The sequence below is a fragment of the Parambassis ranga genome, chromosome 12 (genome assembly GCF_900634625.1).
Source record: "Parambassis ranga chromosome 12, fParRan2.1, whole genome shotgun sequence".
NCBI classification, from domain to species: domain Eukaryota; kingdom Metazoa; phylum Chordata; class Actinopteri; family Ambassidae; genus Parambassis; species Parambassis ranga.
In genome coordinates this window covers 3,082,097-3,103,211 of record NC_041032.1, presented here as the reverse complement: position 1 = coordinate 3,103,211, position 21,115 = coordinate 3,082,097, and the positions used below count along the sequence as shown (strand labels likewise).

At 42.1% G+C, this 21,115-nt stretch overlaps 1 protein-coding gene across 2 annotated transcripts; it reads left to right on the top strand.

Moving 5' to 3' along the window:
* The first annotated feature begins 3,923 nt into the window (after positions 1-3,923).
* LOC114443696 (amyloid-beta A4 precursor protein-binding family A member 1-like) lies at positions 3,924-17,679 on the top strand. Of its 2 annotated transcripts, none has more exons than XM_028417964.1 (13): positions 3,924-4,039; positions 7,328-9,248; positions 9,705-9,974; positions 10,215-10,254; positions 10,425-10,570; positions 13,795-13,827; positions 13,979-14,065; positions 14,144-14,344; positions 14,929-15,108; positions 15,622-15,834; positions 16,355-16,474; positions 16,602-16,742; positions 17,189-17,679. In XM_028417964.1, the coding sequence occupies exons 2-13, from the start codon at positions 7,404-7,406 to the stop codon at positions 17,258-17,260; spliced, it is 3,348 nt and encodes a 1,115-aa protein (XP_028273765.1). In that variant the 5' UTR covers positions 3,924-4,039; positions 7,328-7,403; the 3' UTR covers positions 17,261-17,679. The 2 variants fall into 2 exon arrangements, with proteins under 2 accessions (XP_028273765.1, XP_028273764.1); XM_028417963.1 differs by having other exon boundaries at positions 9,681-9,974.
* The last annotated feature ends 3,436 nt before the right edge of the window (positions 17,680-21,115 follow it).

Below are 21,115 nucleotides of genomic sequence, written 5' to 3'. Positions count from 1 at the left end.
GTGCCCAAAAGTAAATGGACACCATGTAATAAAGATTTGGATGGCAACTTTGTTTGTCAGCATCTTGTTTAAGAAAACAACAACAAAAACAGGTCCAGGAAATGATTTTACAAGTTTCCTAACCAGAAGTCCACCTGACACCGGAAGTCTTCACCCTTCATCAGACTTTAAATAAATAGTCAATGGGCTGGACAGGCGAACACGTGTGGCATCTGGGTGTCCACAAACTTTTGTCCATATAATGTATGCCTCTTTGTTGCAGTTAGGATACATGTTAACCTATTTTTCCTCCATTTTTTTTGAGGTATATGTCATATTTTTTGGATGGCCACACCTTTAAGATCCAATCTGGAACACATATGGTGCTTCTTTGTTTGAGGCGAGGCTTGAATATACAACTCATGTCCCGTCTCCAAACAGTTTGCAACCATCTAAAATATTAGTCTTGGCAGTTCAGTGTTGAACAGCCTGCAGGCTATTCAAGCTGACTCAAATTCAGAAAAAGGACCGAGCAAAAATAAGATGAGTAATTAACAAACAAACAAAAAGTAGAATATGAAAGATTGGACTTCATCTGACATGCAGTACATGCCTCCTCCTCCTTTTTCTGTCTTGGTCAGCGCTCTGCCTTCCTTTCTCCTGTGGTCATCAGCATTTTAACAAGGCACCATGAAGAGTTTCAGAGACCAGATGGGGAGGAGGATTCTCATCCGATTATGTAGTCAGGAAGCCTGACTTCAACATTAATATTCTTCCCTTGGAAACGACGGGAATCTGAGTCATCTCCAGATTTCACAGGAAGAGAGCAGCCATTTCAAACAGTAATAACTTGTTTTTCTCAAGGACAAAGGCGAGATTGAAAACGGTCTTATTACCCTACAGATAATTGTCATTTTCAACCGCTTTAAATTTCCAGCTTCCCTCAGCCATCACTCATCTGTTTCATTTCCTGCCTCTCTGTGTAAACAACAAGACAAGAGCCTCAATAACTAACTGAAGGGTGGCAGGCTGTGGTGTGTGCAATGCTGTTATTGTTTGCATGATGATGATGATGATGAAGCAGTTATATATGTGTCTCTTCACTACATGATTAACTGCCAAAGGGATCAGTGTAGACATGTCCCCACTGACCCTGCACCCTCCTGAAGGGAACACCCTCACATCAGACACTCACAGCAGTAAATCTACATCATTGTCCTGTTGAAAGAACCAAACTTTACCTGTACAGTCCTCACATTTGTCTCTGGAGTACTCTGGTTATTCGGAGGAGTTCATCGTCCACTCAATGACTGCAAGGTGTCCAGATCCCATGGCTCTCTGATCTTGGGCTGAATTAGCTGGGACGTCCGCTCCTGTGAAGACTGACCGCTGTCTTGAATGTTTCCACTTGTGAATAATCTTTCTCTCTGTAGAACGTTGAACTCCAAATAGTTTGAAATGGTTTTATAAGTCTTTCCAGATTGATGTGCAGCAACAGTTACTTCTCTAACCCACTGTTTATGTCTTTCTCTCTTGTCATTGTGTTAACACAGACCTGAATGTTCCAGAGCAGCAAAACGTCTGTTTTTATAGAGGTCTGTACACCTGCTGATGATCAGTTCATCAAGGACTGATCATCAGCAGCACCTGCTGCATCAAGTCGGGGGACTTAGTGTTATGTGTTTTATTTGATCATCATTCTTATGAGCATTCTTGTAATTTATCTTTATCTTTTTAAAGCCCCCTATGGAACCATTCACACCTACAATTTAGATTCACCAGACACGAGAACAGGCTGAGGTTCAACTGAAAGTGAGCTTTTAATAATGAAAAGCCAAAATCCAAAAACTCAAATCCAAATCTACAAAGTACAAATTAAGACAAAGGGAAAATAAGTAAAAACCAACCAAACTTAGGACAGGAGGACTCAGGAACTATAGGAACATGCAGAAAATGACATGATCTGACAAGAACATAAGGGAGCACAGGACTTAAGTAGACACAGACAAGACACAGGTGAACACAATGAGGGCAGAGCCGGTAATCACAAAAGGCGGGAAACATGGGGGAAGTAAAACACAAGGAGACCAGATTTTCAAAGTTCAGTACAGGTTCACTAAGCCATGCCTCAAGTATTACTGTGCTAAGGGGTAGATGGAGTGAGAGGCATAAAGGGACAAGGATAGATTAAATGATGAGTGCATAGAGAAGTTGAGGATGAGTGCTCGAGTGAGGAACCCAGGAGGGTTGAGACTCTGGGTTGGGGGGTGTGTCTCTGCAAGCTCGAGATCTTAGCCCCCCTGGTGTTCCTGTGTAGAAGGAAGGTATGATAGAAGAGAAGAAATGAAAAGGGGTTGGGAGGGTTTTGGGTTTTCGAATGATCAGTTCATCAAGGACTGATGAGCAGCAGCACCAAGTGACATCCTATGGAAGCCTATAAATACATAATACACATTTGGTCATCTAGAAGCCTTTATCTTTTTTTGTCTTCGTTATTACATGACTTTATAATGCAGTATGTCAGACATGAATCACTTCAATAAATCACCGCAACAGTCATTCATTTGTATCAGTGATGTACAGATGTCATTAGAAGTCCAGAGTGGCCACTTGGGAGACAGGTCGATTGTACTGGGCAGCTGCCAAATGTGTTTAATAGTGTCAGTGTGAACAGGTTGACGACAGAGTGTTGTAATGTGATATGTAACACCATCCAGCTGAAGGGCGCCACCTGCAGACCGCCTCTAGAAATGTAAACATACTAGTCCCTGTTGTGTGTGTGTGTAAATTGAGGCCACTGGTTTTCTGCATGATAAGAGATAACTCAGTAATGGGTCGAGATGAAACATTAATGTGTGTTAATTCCAGTAATGGATTCAGCCGGGACTCACTGAATGTGGTGTGAGTTTAAGGACAGAATGTGTACAGTATAACTTCATTCATGTATGTATGCAGAGAGAGAGAGAGAGAGAGAGAGAGAGAGACAAATTATTGATGTCCTCACTGTGGATAGATAGAACAACCCGGCCTCGACTTAGATCATGAAATATAGGGTGTGTGCCATGAGTTGATGCCAGTATCAGTGCAATCATTTTACCTCAGATGTTCTCTCTGGTGTCCTTGGTATTTTCTGAAACTTTTTGATTGGCTCAGATCTTTAAAATGTGTCACACACACACAGGTTTCTGCATGTTTTGGAGTGCAGGCTATGTGTGTGTGTGTGTGTGTGTGTGTGTGTGTGTGTGTGTGTGTGTGTGTGTGTGCATGTAATCCAATATGTGTGGCTGCAGAGATGGTAACAACAGCTTGGATGCCATGGTTACCCTCTGGAAAGCATTGGCATTCTCCATCACATGTTGTTGTCACGGAAACGAGCGTGTGACTAAGGTGCTAACAATGTAGACACAGGCGCTATTGATCAACTGGTGCATGTGTGATGTCAGAGGACTTACATGTCTAGTTGGTCATGGTCTATCTGTCCTTCCTATCCTTCCTTCCTTCTTCCTTCCCTTCCTCCCTATCTGTTTTTTCTTCCTCCCCTCTCTCCTGCCATGCTGCCCCATGTGATGTCACAGGAATCATGTGACATTGGCCAGCTCTATCTATCTATCTATCTATCTATCTATCTATCTATCTATCTATCTATCTATCTATCCTCCCTTCCGTCCTAAACCCCATTTAAAAGCATGATGTTTACGCCTTAAAGATCCATCACATAGCAGCGACCCCCCCCCCCCCCCCCTGACAGACCGTGAGAGCGTGCGCGCTGCAGCAGCTCCTCACGCTGCAGCCTGCCTCTGATGGAGTCGGTGGGATGAGGCTGCTCTCGTAAAGAACTGTTTGTGTCTGTAGCAGCGTTTATACAGGCGCTTTGTGCATCGCTAATCCGCTCTGATGTCACGGTTGCAGGAGGAGGGGCCGAGCTCTCAATTTTAATCCGAGGCAGGTTGTCTGGAGGGACCAACACAAACCGAGCCGAGCCAGGCGACAGGGGGAAACAAGTGGGGGACGATGCGTACTACAGCGGCCGGAACCGGGCCTCTCCCCCTCTGACATGCAGGTAAATGTCACGTCCGTCCGACGGACGGTTAGGTAACGGGATCGGGGTTTTGGTGTGTTGCGGGATGGGGTCGGGAATGTGTTCGGCTTGTTTTTCATGGTGATGGCGGATACCGGCGGGGATTTAATCTGGATCGTCGGGCGTTGCTCTAGGACAGGTGACATCTACATTTTATCTTGCCTCAGTATAGATGTCAGGTGTTTAGGAGATCGGGATACGGCGAAAACACTGTGTATGATTGACAGGAAATGCGCATCATGTACAAAATAACACGATCATTTATAAGCATCCTAAGCGCATTTCATAGAGGCTGATCACTAATTAATCATGATCCCGAAAGAAAAGGCATTTGGCCTTTTAACGTAATAAAATCATTCAATGCCATGGGAGGGGATTTTAGGACAGCACAGTTTAATCTTTCAAAATAAAAGCATCGGCCACTTTTGGCGCTTGGGTACATTATCTTCCTCCCAGTCTTTATGACACACAATGAAAGTAATGTGACTATTGATGCATCACAGCGTGGACCATATGCCTGTAGAGGCAGATCTGTCACCTTGTGGTGTATGGGAGAGAGAGGGAGAGAGAGAGAGAGAGAGAGAGAGAGAGGATACCCTCAGGAAAAGTGAGGACAGGTGCAATTTCCAGATAAAATGTAAATGTTGTGATCCACAAAATAAAACTGTTATATAAGGCAAAGAGGTTAACTTTATAGCTAGATGTTAGATTTGTAGATCTGGATCTAGGTTTAAAACCCATATTTCATATATTTTACTTTAAATCTCACTTTTTTTAATGATTTTCTTGTAAATTAAGCTTTTAAATTCTTCTTTTTTGCTTTTTTGTTTTGTTAATGACAGGTACACCAGACAATGTTTATTTGTACCCCTCATTTGTACACAAAGTCAATAGACGCATTTGGAGATTCTTGCAAGTATGTACAGCACACGTGTGCTGTTGTCGTGAGTGTGTGTTTGTCACTATAAGATCTGTGAGTTAATGGGCTAGTAAATCCCCCAGCCAACAGCTTTCCCTGCAGCCTGACAGATGGAAGTGCAGCACTAGGCTCACAGCTCCGTGGGCCCTGGTCCCACTAACCGCTGAGTTGCCAGGGCCATCTGTGACCTGGGCAACCCCTTCTCCCTGACCGCCCCGACCGATAGTCGAGTCGCCCAGCCCCTGCCACGCCTGCAGAACTTAAACACCAGGCAGGCAGAGGGACATTAGCTGTTCGTTCTGGGAGTGTGCTCCTCGCCCCTGCTGTGTCCCATCATGTTCCCTCCCTGACAGTTGTGCTTTAGATTACAGGATCAGCATTAACCTTTGCCCCCTGTGTCTTATCAATGTGCAGCATATTTAACTTTAACTCCATGATTTATTAACCTGCACATATAAGATGAAGGGTACACCTGTGAACCTTCTGCTGCCTATTAATCCATCCATCATCTATTAACCCGCTTTGTCCTGCACAGGGGGCTGGAGCCTATCCCAGCTAACTATGGGTGAGAGGCGGGGTACACCCTGGACAGGTTACCAGTCCAACGCAGGGCAACATACAGACAGACAACCATTCACACTCACACTCAAACCTATGGGCAATTTCGAGTGACCAATTCTTTCTGCTGCCTGTTAATCCAAGATCACAAGTGTTATTACTAGGGTACTGATTCAGTATGCAAATTACGCAATATAAAATATGCAATTTCTCCATTGTGGGACTAATAAAGGTTTTCTTAATCTTAAATCCATTATGATACAAGTAAAAAAATGCAAAGTATGCTTTTTTAAAGGAATTAACAAAGCTGCCTTTGCTGTGACTATAATATTTAACTTTATTTGATTTCTAGTCTGCAAGCAGATGATAATGGAGAGAAAAAGTATATATAGGGCACAGTGTACAAAAAATATTAGCCCCTCTAAAAAAAGGAGAGATGTCATATATTAGTGTTTAAGTTTCTATTTTTCACCTGCGGTCCCTGGGTAGGATAGACACAAATATAGAAATAAAACAACAAAAATGATGGTAGAAAAACAAAATAAAAATCTACAAAGATCATCCTATCATTTCCAGTTTCCCTCGTAATTTTGTATGTATGTATGTGTAAAGGTGTGATATGTAGCATTGTTTCATGGCTTCATGTCACAGCAGTTTAGATCTATTTGTGAAATATTTTTGAGTCATCATCATCATCATCATGGCTGATCAGCTAGGATGGTTCTCCTACTGTTTGTGGTCCAGCAGAATTGTAAATTGAGTTCCTTTCATAGTTTTGTGGCAACATCGGTTGCAATTTTCTCATAGGTAGACAACACAGTGTCATCTGTATACATGTTAAAATTGCATGACCACAGAAAGATAGAAGATAATGTATGCAAATAATAATAAGCAGTGGCCCTTTGATCGAACCTTGGGGTACACCCAGGTCAATATTATGTAGTTTACCAAAACACATTATCAGCCAGTTAAACACTGACTAAAAAGACTTTATCCTGTTTTGTATTTATTTTCAGTAACACTTTCACAACAATTCAACAAGTTCTTGGTTATTCTAAGAGCCATGTGATGTTCAGTAACCATTTATCAGACACCCATTCATGGATTCTTCTGAATATGCAGGTCAGATAAATAACTCATGAAAGCGGCTTCGGAGGAACATTTGAGTAATGGGAAATGCTTTAAAGCCTTCATGAAGGCATTCATAAACATGTGATGAATAATACAAGTAACATGATTAAACCAGTTTTCTCCAGTGGTGACCTTTTCTTGGAGCACTTTATTATTCCTGGACATAGAGTGTTAGGTTACTGTCTGGTGTCCTTTTCTCAGTTTGTTGACCTCAGAAGATACAGGGAGGCCCATAATAGGAGTTAACTGATGGATGGTCATATTAAATAAATATCAAAATATCATTCACAGAGGGCATTTATTATTCAGATCACTGCCCTATCTGTTCCACTGTGTCAGGTCTTATCAGACAGAGATAGAGATAGAGGTCCCTCCTTGTCCTTCAACCTTGCCTCCTCCTCCTCCTCCTCCTCCTTTACTCTCCCATCCTGTGCCATCTGCCAGCTGTTGGTGGACAGATGAATGTGGTGCGGATTAAAGTGCACTGCATCCTAGAGGATTTAGATTTTTGCTATTAGCAGTATAGAGACAGCAAGTCTCCTGTGTGATAGTAAAGATCAGTGATATTTTCCTGCAAGATGTGCAGTATATACAATATGAATATAATATCTCTTAGTATTGTGTCTTGGCTATTTGTGGTACACTGTCTCTGTATCTCCCAGATTGTGCTATGAGCGAGGTTTCCTTGGAGACAAGAAGAGCATGTTCTGAAAGTTGGAGACGAATCACACCCCAGCCATGAGCCACAAGTATCAGGGAGAGGCGGCGGGTGATGAGGAGCACAATGCAGGCGCTGTGCCACAGAGGAGCAGGCATCCCAACGGGACCGCCGGCGAACCCCCTGTACGTCGTTCCTGGAGGCCATGTCAGATGGTCAACCAGGATGGGGAACCGAATCCCCACCATCATCATCACCACCATCATCATCACGCTCCTCACAACCACCACCACCATCACGCACCGGGAGGCCGCGGACCCCCTCGGCATCGGCATCGAAGGCCTCCGTCAGGGCAGGCTCAGGCCCAAAGCCAAGCCCAGAGTCCTGGTCAGGTCTCAGCAGTGGCTCCTTCCAGGTCTGATGGAGGTGAGAGTCAGGATGCCGAGCCGCGCCCCGTACTGCAACACCGTGCTGCTGTCACCCGCTACCGTCGCCATGGTGACCCTAACCCTAGACTCAGAAGTCACAAACAGCGGCAGCCGGTCAGGGAGAACCAGGACTCTTCCCCTGCTGTGGATGAGGAAGAAGGTCCAGCAGAGGTGCAGCAGTGCTCATCTGCTGATCCTGTATTGGACCAATCACAGGACAGGGCATCTCCGCACATCACTCCCGTTGCTGTTGTTACCCCAACCCACCTCTCACCTGTTTCTGCAACCCATGACGTGCAGCATTACCCCCAACATGCTCCTCCTGAACCAGAAGAGGATCAGGAGTGTAAGGTAGCGCATGAAGAGGAAGCAGAGGAAGTCAAAGAGAATGACAGAGAGCTAGAGGAGGTAGCGAATGATCTGGACTTCCACTTAACTACAGGTCACTCTAGCTGCAGCCATGATGAGAAGGAAGAGAGGGTGGAGGAAGATCGGGATCAGGAAGAAGTAAGGGAGAACGCAGAGGTGGATCCTTTAGCTCAGGGAAGTGAAATCACAGATCTCTGCTCTGACACAGAGAGCGCCGCCTCACTCAGTATGGACGGGCCTCTCCACAGCCCGCCACCGCTCCAGTCACCAACTCCTCCCTCCTCACCCGACGTCGCACCTTTCCCCCAGCTAGACCACTTCAGTGAAGAGGCCAGTATGAGCCCTCTTCCTGACAATGACATGCTACCTGAAGAAGAAGATGAGGATTGCTCTGAATCATGCTCACTCTCCCACTCCAATTCTTGCTCCGAGTCTTATCCGAAAACCTATGCAGACTTTTATACTGAGTCCCACCAAAAGTCTTACCCAGAGCCTGCGTACGAGTCGTACCCAGAGCCGAAAGCCCACCCTAACTCTTTCCCTGAGCCCCTTAGGATGTCCTACCCTGAGCTAAATCGGGAACCTCGTAGGCAAACTGGTCGGAGGACTGAGCCTAATAAAGCCCAGCAGGAGTCCCGCCAAGAGCCCTTTACCAGCCATCGACAAGAGAATGTACCAAAAGGGGCTCTATCCCCAACAACCGAGGGCTCCCATCATGTTCCAAGGCTGGGCCGAGATCGCGCTTCCCATCACTCTCCCATGGACCGATCCGTCGGCTGCAGGCTGCACCATTATGACTGTCAGTCCGACAGCGAGGGGGACGGTCCTGATCAAAGCCCCGTCCCCAAGAGTCACAGGCAAGCACCCAGACGACACGACACCCAAACCAAGTCGTCTGGGCAAGGCGGTGCTTGTGAGGCCAAGGATGAGAGCAGTGCGGCGGGCGAGGACGGCACAAAGGGCTCAGGAGACGCCATCAGCCTAGCCATTAAAGACATCAAGGAGGCGATAGAGGGCGTGAAGACGAAGACGGTGCGGTCCCCGTACACACCCGACCAGCCCGTGGAGCCCATCTGGGTGATGAGACAGGAGATCAGCCCCACAGAGGACGCATACCAAACCAGTCATGTTAGTATCTTCACTTCATGTTTGCTTTTTATCAGATGGATTTTTACAATTTGGTCATATTCTTCATGCGTTGGCGGCAGCTAAAAATAAAATTCATCAAATGGAAACTGAAGCCTAATCTCTCACAGTGCTGCTAGTTATGCTGTAGATCAGCCAGTATTCCTTGTACTGTAGCAAATATATATTTAATCTGCATTGCACTGATTAAATTAAATGAAATAATTATTGTTATGTTGTCCCATTACATAATGTTATGTAATGGGACATATTATTTACTTATTTTAGATTATTTAAAAAATATATATTTTATTCCTTATACCCAAATCCTGACTAAAAGCTGCTGTAGTTGCAGTGTTTTTTTTTTTTAATTATTTAATGTATTTATTTATTTAAATCAATTGTTTCTATTACATTTCTCCTTCCATCTCTCAGTCTTCTCCTCACTCCCCCTCACAGTCAGGTTCGGAGTCTCCATCCCGCTACTCCTCAGTCCGGGATCCTGTCAGTCCTCTGAGAGCCGAGTCATCCAGAGAGCTTACTCCCCACCATTACCACCAACAGCCTCCCCAGCACGGCCACCAGTCCCAGCAGAGGGACGCGTCAAGGCCGCCGCAGCCGTACGCGCCGCCCCATCCGCAGTGTCAGCATCAGCAGCAGATTCCTGCTCAACAGTCACGGACGCAAGCTCAGCCGCAGTCACCTCAGCAGAAGCCGTCAGGCCAGGAGGTGGGGTTAACCCTCACAGGGTGTCCTTAGGCTGATTTGGAAACTTTTTTTTCTGGCAAAATGTATTCAAATTAGCCTCAGATATGATGAGAAATCTTACAAAGGCACTTGTTTTGCAAGGTGTTTCTGTGCCAGGAGCTGACAGCAGTAAATATCCTGCTGAATTTCAATGAGTTAGGAGAAACCTGCAGTATGTGCGGAGGAATAATAAGCATGCTTTTCTCTTTTATATCTCCTTAGCTTCGCAGATCTCTGCCACCCTTTCCCACATTTGTGGATGGTGAGTGGATGCCTATAAATTAAATCCTTTTATCTGATCAAATCCATGCTCTTAATCCGAGCATGAATTTTAATTGTAGCAGATGTTGGGTGTAGTTTCATCAGATCTTATCATCACTCTTTACGCTGCTAGCATTTACAATGTGTGTGTGTGTCTATTTGTTCACAAAGTTCCGGGACCATGCGACCCCGATGACCTTATCGACGGCATCATCTTTGCGGCGACTTACCTGGGCTGCACCCACCTGCTGTCGGAGAGGACGCCGTCTAAAAGCGCCCGCATGCAGCAGGCTCAGGAGGCCATGAGCAGGGTCCGGGTGAGGGTGCTTTCTGATACGGTATATTTGATTTCATTGTGTGGACACTGCATAACTACTGCGGTACACAGTGGTTTTTGTTCAGACTGCATGTTTTTTCGAGGTGTATTGGATCCAATGGAGGCGAGTATCAGTGAAGTGCACTTCACTGATAAAGTCAGGCAACACCGCCGGCAGGCAAAAACATCTCTCAAGTTTGTGCACAGCTCATCATCCACAGATCACTGCTTCTGATCCACTGCCATACAGGCTCTCCTCCTCAGCACCCACTGGATGTTATATATAGCTACAGACTTTATGTTTGTTATGAAAATGATTTTAAAATATTTCCCAAATTCTCTTTTTAAACAAAATGTCAGAAACACTTTTTAAAAAGGGGAAGCTGATAATTTCAGTCACTTTTTCCTCCAGTCACAGTGATCAACTGTGACACATCCATGTGAACGTAGCTTTCGCCGTGTTCGTTTGACTTGAGATGATTCACGGTCGTGTAGAAAAATAGATCGGCGTTGCATTAAGGTTTAAAGTCGGTGGTGAGATGCTTCACAGTGACAGCCCCTACATTCAAATACAGAAGTATGCGTAGACGTGGAGAAAGAAGGAGGTCAGAGGCAGAGAGAAAGGACAGGAGCCGAGGCAGACTCTGCTTTCTGGATGGTTGACTGACATGTTGGGACATGGCTTCATTAAGGAAACCTATAGAGAGAAAGGTTGGAGGACTGTGTGTGATAATGAGGACGATATACTAGTCGTTATATTTCCTAGAATGGGAAAGATGGGTGGTGATGACCACATCCAAAAAGGGGGAAAAGAGCAGGAGGAGAGGCCTCTAGAAGTCCCCTCTGGGTCTAGACCTGGTGGTGGTGGAGGAGCTGGAGAGCAGGAGAGAGGAGGCCTTGAACTGGCAGGAATCTGGGGGTGCTTGGGGTGGAGGAGGGTTGCCAGAGTCGATCTGAAGGGCAGGCTGGAGAAGAGAGATGTTTAAATTCTATGCAAAGCTGTGATTGGGCAGGTGAGGGACGGACAAACAGTGATTGGTGAGTGAGAGAGAAAGAGAGAGGGTGAGAAAGGGGGGAAGAGGGAGAGATCAGGGAAGCGGATAGAGATAAGTGATGAATGACGTGAATGACTGAGTCTTCCTGAATGAACTCGTTGAGTGTTGGAGGAATTAGAATAAAAATGCTAACAGACACACACTGCAGGCATCTCTTTGGTACACTCACTGCTGACATACTGACGTCAGTCCAATGGGAACACAGTGAGCATTAGTCACTTCAACTCAACTCATCTGCCTCATTGGCTTATATATCATGGCACTGCACAGTCACAATGCAGTCATACGAGATACAGTCAGCTGTCATGAAAGGGGCTAAAAAGTGTCAACAAGTGTTGACGATTGAAAAAAAAAAAAATACAAAAATGAGAACAGATCAGAAAAAAATGGTGCAGCTATAATAAACTCTGACTGATGATGGCTGGACTGCACCGCTGTGTGACAGTGAATGTCAAAAACTGTTATACAAACATTCACTAAAAGAACAAAGATATAAGAACACCAGGCAACAAAAGGCGCAACACGAGGACATCACAGGTAGTAACACAGCCAAAGACAAAAGGGGAAGACTTAAATACACCAGGTTAACAACACACAGGTGAAACACATTAGGGCGGGGCAAGCAATCACCATGGAGGGAAAACACTAGGAAGTAAAACTGACGAGGATACACAAGGGGACCAGGACTTTCAAAATAAAACAGGAACTATAATATAATATAATATAATATAATATAATATAATATAATATAATATAATATAATATAATATAATATAATATAATATAATATAATATAATATAATATAATATAATATAATATAATATAATCAATTATAGAGGACATTTATATTTATAAATAAATTTAAATAAAATAATATACACAGTGATCACTGATCATGTAAAAATATTGCTTGTTGACTCAAGCAGCACAGAAAGACGGGCGCTGATTATTACAGAAGATGTCTGCCGGTGTGAAACACAGCACTGACATGACTGCTCTTAGCAGAGATATACGGTGACATGCACCACAGGTCAGGAGTCATGTTGATGTGACGCGCAGCCTGCAGAGCTGCCCACACACTCAGCAGACAGATGTGTTTTCTCTCGGCTCATAGCACGCTTGATGATTCCAACCACAGTGTGTCAGGTCAAGTAGATCTCTAAGCCTGACTAAGAAGCCAATTTTATATATACAAAACAATATAAATCCTGGTTACAGTTATAAAGTATAAATCACAAAAAAAGACAAAACCACAAGTGTGATTATTGACCCCGCCCCCCAAACAAATATGGCTCCCCATGCTATAGATTCATCAAAACTCTCTGAATTTTTGCCATGTAATTATTTGTCACAGATAAACCAATCAGGGCTTGATAGATTTGTTGAAAAGTGTAAAATATTTTGTTTTTAAAAAACAATTCTTTGCACAAAAATGTCATTTTTGACAATTCTTTTTGTGAGACATGTAGAATAAACAATTTCAAGCTTGGTTAAATAGTCATGATGCATTTAAGGACCCATTGGAAAATGTTTAAATAGGCAAATTTGGCAGTTCCTTTCTTGTAGAGTACTGTACTTCTTAAAAATGATGACAATTAATATATTGTGAATAGACAGACTTACAGATTTTTTTTTATCAAGGATACAGCTAATAGTTTTTTTTAATATTATGGGCAAATTTTCATATTTTTATTTAAAGTGATTATTTTCCTAAAGCCTAAAGCATCAGGGAGACATCTCATTTAGTCACCGCTGAAGGCTGCGGACAGACAGTTTTACATTTTTCAAAATACCACAGATTTTTTTTTTCACAGAGCAAAGGACTGCAGCAGTCAACGTTTGATAAAGCCGTGCTCTGTGGCGAGTCATCCGAACCTCCACACATGAGGCTTCTTCTCTTTCTTCGGGGTCGATGGTGTCACATTGATGTGGGGAACACTTTTGATAATGTTTGCTGCGAAGGCCTCTGGCAGCCTGCTTGTTGTCAGATGTGATAGACAGTAACATCACTGTCCTCCCACACACACACACATATACACAACACACACCTTTAAGGTTCTTTTGTCCCTTGCTTTGGCATTTGGAATAGAGACTGTGGGTGAGGCGATCAGGCTTTTGTCATCCTGCAGTCTTGATCTGAGTGTGTGTTCTGTTGTTTGATCTCTGCAGGCTGCCCAGAAACAGGCAAAGAACAGGAAAAAGGTGAGTTTACAAGATATCTATATATATATCTTGATGATATTGCTTCCTTGTCTGTTGTTGTTTGTCGCATGTGATACATGTGCTTTTTGTAGTCTTATTTTTATTTCCACACTTCTCATCAACCTGTTGCTTTTTTTGTTGGACTGTGCAGAGCCCCGACAGCGAGGCTCCGTCCACTGTCGAGGTCGATTTGTTCATGTCCACGCAGAGAATCAAAGTCCTCAATGCAGACACTCAGGTAACAACAGTCCACAGCCGCACACTTCTGTCAGCAGCAGCTCAGTTTGGATAAAATAAGCGTGTTTTTGACCACCAGGAGTCTTTAATGGACCTGCCGCTGAGGACCATCTCCTACATCGCAGACATTGGTAACATGGTGGTCCTGATGGCCCGCGGGAAGATGGTACGGTCTCGGAGCGCGCAGGACAACCTGGAACACACGGCCGAGCAGACCACCATGACGCACGATGACAGAAGGCTGTACAGGATGATCTGCCACGTCTTTGAGTCCGAGGACGTGAGTTATCCGGTTGTTATCCCTGTGAACATAATGATGGGAATGAAATTTATCAATGTGAGATCAGATTATGAGAATTTGAGGTAAAACTGGGTCTGATGCTGGAGGTGTTTTGAGCTCCTGATAGGATGCATTCACAGCCAGCCAGGCTGAGGCCACAGAGGGTGATCTGAGGTTAGATTTCTTTATGTGCAAAGTGTTAGAAACCCTCATTTTATTCCTGCTTCTGGTGTTTATGCCCCTTCTGTTCTAAAAACACACACAAAAAAATGTAAATAAAAAAAAAATTCTTCATACTCCACTAAGGAAGGGAATTTGACATCAAATTAGAACATTTCTAAAATAAAATAATAAAATAATAAATAAATAAATTGAAAACATTAAATTAAAAAAAAACATATAAAATAAAATAAAATAAAATATGAAAACAATTTAAAGTGATCCTATTTCAATTTAATTTATTTAGCAAACTGTGTCTAACGTGGGCATGTGTGCATGTGTGTCTTTTAATGGGATATAGGTAAGCCTTAAAAGCTTAACTTGGTGAGCAGTCATGGACATGTGTGTGTGTGTGTCTCCTGCAGGCCCAGCTGATAGCTCAGTCCATCGGTCAGTCCTTCAGCGTCGCCTACCAGGAGTTCCTCAGGGCCAACGGCATTGACCCCGAGGATCTAAGCCAGAGGGAGTACAGCGACCTGCTCAACACTCAGGACATGTACAACGACGACCTCATCCACTTCTCCAAGTCAGAGAACTGCAGAGATGTGAGTGAGCCAGCAGGGGGCAGCACAGTTTACACAAGCTTTTCATGCATTTCAATAGACACAGCAAAATATAATGAAAAAGAATCCTCTTTACTTATTAATACATATATATTTTTTGACTTCTGTTCATAAAAAAGAACAACACAACAGCAACACAACGGCAACACAAGTCTTCAGTTCAGGTCATTATTTCTCTGCTATGTTAGTTTGCCTCCAGTATTTTTAAATGAGCTTTGGAGTCACAGCTGTGCGACAATTGGAAAAATACAGAATAAACAAATAAATAAATAAAGAATATGAAGGTGAGTCCTGAGATGCTCAACCTGATCTGACCTCAGACTGCCCCTCGCTGCCCTGGACGCCTCCTGTCATCTCGTATTTCCTCAGAACGGTGCAGTTGGCCGCTAGAAGCTCAAAGTGTGCGCTGCTCTTTCAGGTTGCTGTTAGTGTGTTGTGTGTTAGTTCACTTGGATCCACGTGTGATATGAGAAACGATTCTTTTTTTCCTTGTAGGTTTACATTGAGAAGCAAAAAGGTGAGATCCTGGGTGTGGTGATAGTGGAGTCGGGTTGGGGGTCTATTCTACCCACGGTCATCATCGCCAGCATGATGCATGCTGGGCCGGCAGAGAAGTCCGGCCGCCTCAATATCGGAGATCAGATCATGACCATTAATGGGACGAGTCTGGTGGGTTTACCTCTCAGCACCTGCCAGAGCATCATCAAGGTATTCCACTGCTCCCTCTGGTTTCTTCTTGTTTACACATTTGTTTAAAAGTTAGTTAAATATTTTTTTTAATCAGGTAGACACTTTTTTCTTTTGGTTTTCTTTTTCTTTTTACATTTTTTTTTCATTTATTTTTATTTTATTTTATTTTTTCAGGCACTTTTAATTTCTCTTTTTTATTTTACATTTTTTAACTTTGTTTTTTAAACCAGTAAGACAGATTGTATTTTATTTTATTTTATTTTATTTTATTTTATTCAGGAAGGCACTTGTTTTTTAATATTTTTTAATCAGCTTGACACCTTTTTTTTGTTTCTCTCTTCAAACTTGTCTTTTATATTTAAATATTATTTTTTATGACATTTCGTCAATTTATTTTATTTATGACAATATAATCAATGACCACTCATCAATTGATCAATTAGTCCTGTTCCACAGACACACCGTAGCTTTATCTCTTGTTATTTCAAGTGTGGCGTCTGCTCCTTATCTAACCTGACGTGTAAATACGTTTCCTCAGGGCCTGAAGTCTCAGTCCAGGATCAAGATGAACATCGTCAGGTGTCCTCCCGTCACCATGGTGCTCATTCGCAGGCCGGACCTCAGATACCAGCTGGGCTTTAGTGTCCAGAATGGCATTGTGAGTATCAGGGCTGTGTAAATAATATGAAATATATCTAAGGAAAAGGGCTTTTATTTGGTTAATGCTGCTTTAAGTGAGCACTCTGCCTGACTGACCCCCCACCCCCCCACCCCGTGTGATGCAGATCTGCAGCCTGATGAGAGGAGGCATCGCAGAGAGAGGTGGCGTCCGCGTCGGGCACCGCATCATCGAAATCAACAGTCAGAGCGTGGTGGCGACTCCTCACGAGAAGATCGTCCAGATCCTCTCCAACGCCATGGGAGAGGTGAAGCAAGACTCCACGATGATACATTTAGAACAGATAATAAACAAATTGCACTCCTTGGTGAAAGTAGAAAGCCGTTAGAGACACACGGGACCATCGATCACATGACAAAAATTCATCGATGTGTTGCAGCCCTTGTGCAGTTAGATAGCCTGCAGATACGCAAAATGGCTTGTAGAGGCTTAAAAAATGCAAACATAATAATAATAACACATTTACGTAGTTTTAATAAATAAACAATTGTAATAAAGAAAAAAAAATATAGATTTGTTACAATATTTCACATTAAAAGCCTGGCATCATCCTTCCTCTTCTGGGAGTTTTATTGTAAAATTAAAAAAACAAACAAGTTATTATTATTAATACATTTTTTTTTTATTTATCCATATTTATGGCATTCTTTTTAATTTGTAATTACAATGATCTGTAACGTCTTTCTGCTCCAGATCCACATGAAGACGATGCCTGCAGCCATGTACCGCCTGCTGACAGCGCAGGAACAACCGGTCTACATCTGAACACACACACACACACACACACCTCTGCACCGCATCATTCAGCCCCCCCCCCCCCCCCCCCCTTCAGTTGATTTAACCCCTCCCCACTCTCTGTGTATCCTGTCTGACATCACTTGACTTGCCTTAATCTGTACAGTTGACTGTCATGTAAACATGTACATCTTCAGTATGACAGCAGAAGGCAGATCATCTCACAGTAGGCAGAGTGTTAATGTGACATATTTTATGTTTGACCAAAGACAAGTTGTGGATTTTATTCGTGCATATTTAAGTGGCAAAACAGATTCAAATATTAGCTTCGGTTAAATAGATGTATTCTAGATTTCTGAATGTACTCTAATCACGTTGGACCTACCGTACATACATCGTCAGGGTGATGAAGATCTTTTAAACAGAAATGGTCAAGCTAAAAAAATCAAGGGGGAATGCATGTACAATTCTGCCGAATAAACTAAAGAAAAAAAACAAAGGGTTAAGTTTGTTTTCTTAACAGCTGAAATGAACAAAATGAAAACTGTATTTCAAATTAACGATAAACTAATGGACCAGGGAACATCTTAGGATGTATGTATGAACCATACAAGGGACAGGAGCACGAGATTTAACCTGCACAAGGGTTAACAAGACACAGGCGTTTCACAGTCATTTTCTACGACATATTTGTAGGTAACACTTGAAAAAGGAACCATATTCAAACAGCATTTTTCATGTTTCTCCACAAAGTGGGGGTGTTTTATCATGTCGCTCATGTTTCATGACCCTGATTGCTTTCACCTGTGTCTAGTTAACCCTTTCTGTTCAGTTTGTGGCTTCTTTCTTTGAACTTGTGTTTAGTTTTAGAGTTTTAGATTTTTTGGAAAGGGTTTTTTTTTACACTTCAGTTTATATTAATTAAGGGTCATGTTCCAGTATGGCTTCTTTCCCATGTATTTTCACCTAAAAATAGGTCAGCATAATATTAAAATAAATAAATAAATAAACATCTACATGGTACAAAATGTCCAACAATATTAAAAAAAAACAACATTTTTTTCACGTTATTCTGACATTTATAGGTAACAAAAGTGAGGGGGGAAAAGAAAATACACATAACCCCAAAAACTGACAACACATAAGGTTATGGCTTCTTCTTTTGAATTACATTTTATCCTTCATGTATAATAATTTGATGTTTTCCATCATACCATGTAGATTTTTATCAATATTATGCTGACATTATCTACAAATAACTGGAAAAGGAGCCATACTGGAATGTGACCCTTAATTAATATAACCTAAAGTTAAAAAAAATATAAAACTCTAAAATTAAACACAAGTTCAAACAAAGAAGCCACAAACTGAACAGAAAAGGTTAACAAGTAACTTTATTTATTTTAATATATGACCTTTTTAAATTATTTTTACATTTAAAATAAAGTAAAAACTGAAAAAATGAACCGTATTGAAACAGCCAGGCTGAAATGATGTACCATAATGTGGAATTCGTCCATGTTTTTGGACTTTCTCCAAGTGTCATGTCGCTCATGTTTCATGCCCCTGATGTTATGTTAGGAGTTCACTTCAAAGGTGGACCCAAACACAGACTGGGAGAAATTAAACAACAGAAAAATAAAGGCTGTTCCATACTCCGCGAGACAAAGAGCGGAGAACGCGCTCCACGGGTGGTAAGAGATACAAAAAAAGGTCTTTTCCGCACTGAGGTACCATACTCCGCGAGACGCGTGTGTGCAGAACTCCTCATACGCCCACTAAACTATAAGGAAAGACTTTACTGAGTTTTTTAACACACCACAAGGACTTGTGCCATGGCAAGAGGGCATTATACAGAGAGGGTGCCTGCAACAGCGTGAGATGTCCGGCGATGAGTTGTGAAAATGCGGCATTAAAAGTAACAATAGCAAAGATTCAGTGTTTGTGCCTTTATGACCACATTTGCACATCTACTGTGTTCCAATGTGCCTGCGATACTTCAAACTGTCCGGTGATGAGCTGTGAAGATGCGACATTAAAAGTAACAATAGCAAAGATATACAGACATTGTTAACGAGCCTGTTATGCCCGGGTATGTAGGAGTATATAGAATGGTAATAACAGTCACCATCTGGTATGTGTGAATGTCTGGAGTTATGGGTGACAAATCACCCTGACTTGCCTTTCTTTCTTTCTTTTATTGCTCATCATGCAAAACCGGTATGGTCTTATCTAAATCTGTTGAATCAGCGCTGTTTATACACCTACCTATATACCTGGAGAGGCTCTTGCGCTTCTCCACTTTCATCACGTCCACAATAAATTCCGACCAATCACAGCATGGTTGCCGCACAGCCTTGAAAGACAAAGTTCGGCCCGGACCCTGTGCACAGGAGTGCGGATCAGCGGGCGGTCAGAGACAAAACATGACGTCATTTTGTGGGCGTAACGTCTGCACGGGGGAAAAATGTCTTTGTCTCGCGGAGTATGGATCCAGCTTAAAGCTAAAACAAAAAATCCACCCACATGATCAAAAACCAAGTTCAATCAAAGAAGCTAAAACCCAAAGAGAAACAAAGACATCAGGAAGAACAGTGGAAGCACAATGCAGGAAACACAGAAACAAGCAAGAGGAGCAGCAGACCTAGAAACACAAGGGTTAACAAGACGCAGGTGAAAAGCATCAGGGCGGGGCAGGCAATCAACAAGGAGGGAAAGACGACAGGAAGGAAGACAAGAAGAACAAAGCAATGCAAAATATTTCAAACATTGCTCTATTGTTCAACAGTTTAATATACTGTTGTGTCATTTCTTCATGTTTTTAGACTGCTGCACCAAATAGGATTTTTTGGTTCATGTTATACTAACATTTGTTTTCAAATTTTTCATGTTTTTTTCATAACATAAAACATAACCCCCAAAACTGAAAACACATAAGGATGTAGCTTCTTCTTCTTCATTTAATTACATTTTTTTTAACCTTAATGTATAATTATTTGATGTTTTCCATCATACCATGTACCATGTAGATTTATTTATTTATAATATTATGCTGAAATATTTTCAGGTGCAAATAACTAGAAAAAAACCCTTAATTAATATAAACTAAAGAAAATCTGACACAAGTTCAAAGAAAGAAGCCACAAACTGAAGAGAAAGGGTTAACAAGACACAGGTGAAAGCAATCAGGGCGGGCAGGTAATCAACAAGGAGGAAAACACAACAGGAAGACAAGCAAAGACACACAAGGACATTTGACTTTCAAAATAAAACAGAACAAAAATAATATACTATTTTATACTATACTTCTGACAACACAAAACACACCACAGATGACCAGATTATGACACCTGAGACTGAAAAACATATCGAGTGTACCCTTTCATGATTTTAGACTCTTTACCATATAGGGTGTTATATTCTGTACCCTTCTACATGGTGCATTCTCTACATACCATGTAGGGTGGTACATTTGGATATACCATACTGAGAAAAACATAAGGCCCTTATGGGGGTGTAGCCTTATTTATTTTTAATATGACTTTTTTGAAAGTTTTTTGGATATTCTGCATAACATAGGCTGTTTTTTCATGTTCTACTGACATGTAGGTAGATAAACGGAATATGAACTTATAGACTGAAATTTGAGGCTATATACCTTTATGCATTTTTCAAAAAACTTTGACATTCATTAAAAAATACTCTACAGTAACATGACCCCAAGTATACCATGTATTTTGTTGTGTTTATAGACATTCTGTACTCTGTAGGGTGATATTCATCATAGCATCTTAAATTATTTCATTATATTTTATACATTTCAATTAAATTTAAATATGTGCAGCATTTTCACATCTTAGAATGTATGTATTCTGACCCATACAA